Source organism: Crocodylus porosus, unplaced genomic scaffold (assembly GCF_001723895.1).
Source record: "Crocodylus porosus isolate Cpor-Errol unplaced genomic scaffold, CroPor_comp1, whole genome shotgun sequence".
NCBI lineage: Eukaryota > Metazoa > Chordata > Crocodylia > Crocodylidae > Crocodylus > Crocodylus porosus.
Genome location: NW_017728947.1, coordinates 23,463,994 through 23,466,558, shown reverse-complemented (window position 1 = coordinate 23,466,558; position 2,565 = coordinate 23,463,994). Strand labels below are relative to the sequence as shown.

At 38.6% G+C, this 2,565-nt stretch overlaps 1 protein-coding gene across 1 annotated transcript; it reads left to right on the top strand.

Moving 5' to 3' along the window:
• The first annotated feature begins 343 nt into the window (after positions 1-343).
• Positions 344-2,319, top strand: FSHB (follicle stimulating hormone beta subunit). The gene is made up of 2 exons (XM_019551283.1): positions 344-502; positions 2,083-2,319. The coding sequence occupies exons 1-2, from the start codon at positions 344-346 to the stop codon at positions 2,317-2,319; spliced, it is 396 nt and encodes a 131-aa protein (XP_019406828.1).
• Positions 2,320-2,565: the final 246 nt, after the last annotated feature.

Sequence of the window (2,565 nt, the reverse complement as noted above, 5' to 3'; positions counted from 1 at the left end):
TTCATAAAAGTATGCCAGGATCTTTGTAAGAGGAATTTAGACATAATTTATACACTGAAAATGAGTTAATACATTGCAATCATTTTCTCTCTCAGCTTGTTGGATACCCAGTTCCAGTTATTTAACAAAACCAATCTCCTGTAACAATAGCCCTCCAGCTCTCTTTTGCTGATGATAGTTTATGCTTTCCCTGCTTCTCAAAGTTGCTGAAAGATTATTGTTGTATTTGCATTTGTGGGTAATATGAAGTCCTCAGTTTTCTCTGGTTCTACATAAATCTCAGGTTGCAAATATCTCTGTACATTCCTCCAATGTGTCTGAATTGCCTGCTTTATACAATAGGATGAAGACAGTTAATTGCTATGTGCTGTTACTTTGTTGGAAAGCAACTTGCTGTAATATCTGTGAGCTGTCCAATATCACCATAGCAGTGGAGAAGGAGGAGTGTGAGTTCTGCATTACTGTGAATGCCACTTGGTGCTCTGGATACTGCTTCACAAGGGTGAGAGCCTAAGGTGTAAAACAATGGGGAGGAATTTGAATGACACTTGAACAAGCCAGACTTGCAAGCTGAAACACATACCCAGGCAGGGTGAGCCCTGTAAAAGAACAGCATTAATAATCTTTGTCTTTTATGACACGGTACCCTGAATATGACCAGCTGCTTAGAACCACAAGAGACACGGCTGAGAAGTGACTAGTTACAGTCAGTGTTTTATTCAGCTGCATAGACAAGTTGTCTGTGTATTTTGCAAAGCAGCAATATTATCTTTAATTAACCTGTTGTGACAGCCCCTTCTCCACTCTCTTTCTTTCGTTGTGTATGCACCCACTGAACATGTCCTTGTTGACATGGATTCTTTCTGGTTCCCTTGACTGAAAAGAGATTTTGTATTTTGATGTTCCTATTCAGGGCATGCTCCTATACCGTGATGAGCATCTCTTCAGGATACTAAAACCAACTACCCCAAAGGCATTTTTATACCTAATTTAAGGGATTAGGGGTGTGTCATGAGACGCTAATTGCACAGTAACCTAATAACACTGCGCAGTAGCGTGCTGAGCAAAAACCATGCCAATACACTACTGCCCAGTGGTATTAGGCTACTGTGCAGTTAGAGTCTGGAAAAGCCTGTGCGGTGGTGCTGCTGCACAGTAGCAGAAGTTACTGCACATTGATTTAATACTTGGTTATTCAAATATTAAACTTAATGTGAAATAACTACGGTGCATTAATGAATGTGTAGATGCATTCTAGGTGTCTTAATCCCTTTGAGGATATAGCCCTAAGCGCTCCTAGTTCCTGGTGAAATTGGTGCACCTAGCAATTTACAGAATTGTTTAGCACCTTTCAGGATTTAATCTTAAAAGTTTTAGATGCAGATGTATTTATTTGTGTTTGGGGGATAGCCAGGAATCCTGCTCTTTTACTGGTCCAGCTCCCATCCAAGTATTTGTAGTTGCACTGAAAATCTATATATATTTGGTTAAAAAATGCATAATCCAAAGTACAAACATTGGGAAATAATATGAGATGACCAGACATAAAGTTTAATGGGTATTTTCAACTAGGGGTGATTGTGAATTATTGATCATACATTTGTTTAGAACTTGTCTATAGTTTGAGTACAAAGGACTCCAATCAAGAACTCTGTCATAGCCCCATGTCTGTTTTATGTAGCTCAGAAAGGATATAATCACACGGTTTACATATAAGGATATGATCATACGGTTTACATATTCAGTCATTACTAGACAGATCTAGTACCTTTCATGTGTGGTAGTACAAAGTGTATAGTACCTTTCATGTAAGAAGTACTTTCAGGTCTAAAAACAACAGTCATTGGGGTTGCAAAGTAGCTGTATGAGGTATGTATTTACCATCTCAGCTCTTTTAAAAGGAGAAATGTAAAGGATTTTAGGAGCCTGATCCTAAGTCTATTAAGGCCATTGAGATTCTTTCCACTGATTTACTTAGACTTAAAGTTACTTATGTGTATATGTACCTTTTTAAGAACTCTGAAAAACATCAAGGGTCTGAAACAGATTTCAAACAAAATATTTCTTCCTTCTTATTTTCAGGATCCAATATATAAGTATCCTCCAGTGTCATCTGTTCAGCAAACTTGTACTTTCAAGGAGCTTGTGTATGAAACAGTGAAGATCCCTGGATGTGGTGACCATGCTGAATCATTTTATTCATACCCCGTGGCTACAGAATGCCACTGTGAGACATGTGATACAGACAGCACTGACTGTACTGTGAGAGGCTTAGGCCCAAGCTACTGTTCCTTCAGTCAAAATCAAAGCAAAGAATGAGAGGTCGAGATATTAATTTAGAGTTTTATTTCTTGTTGCAATATTTAATTTTATTGTATAGAAGTGGTCTAAAGGGGGAGGAACAGCATACATAGCAAACAGCCAAGTTCAAAACAAGTATGTTAAATACATCTGAAGTAGAGAACCACATGCAGAACTGCTCTCCTTGGCTTCCTCTCACCTTCCACAGAAAGTTTGATTTCTATGTATCAACGTGATACAGCAGAGCTGCACCCCCCCCATTTC

Excerpts from the sequence above, each read along its gene's own strand:
- FSHB (XM_019551283.1), top strand. The coding sequence starts at position 344 with ATGAAGACAGTTAATTGCTATGTGCTGTTACTTTGTTGGAAAGCAACT. Across the intron at positions 503-2,082 it reads CTGGATACTGCTTCACAAGG|GATCCAATATATAAGTATCC; the intron begins GTGAGAGCCTAA and ends TCTTATTTTCAG.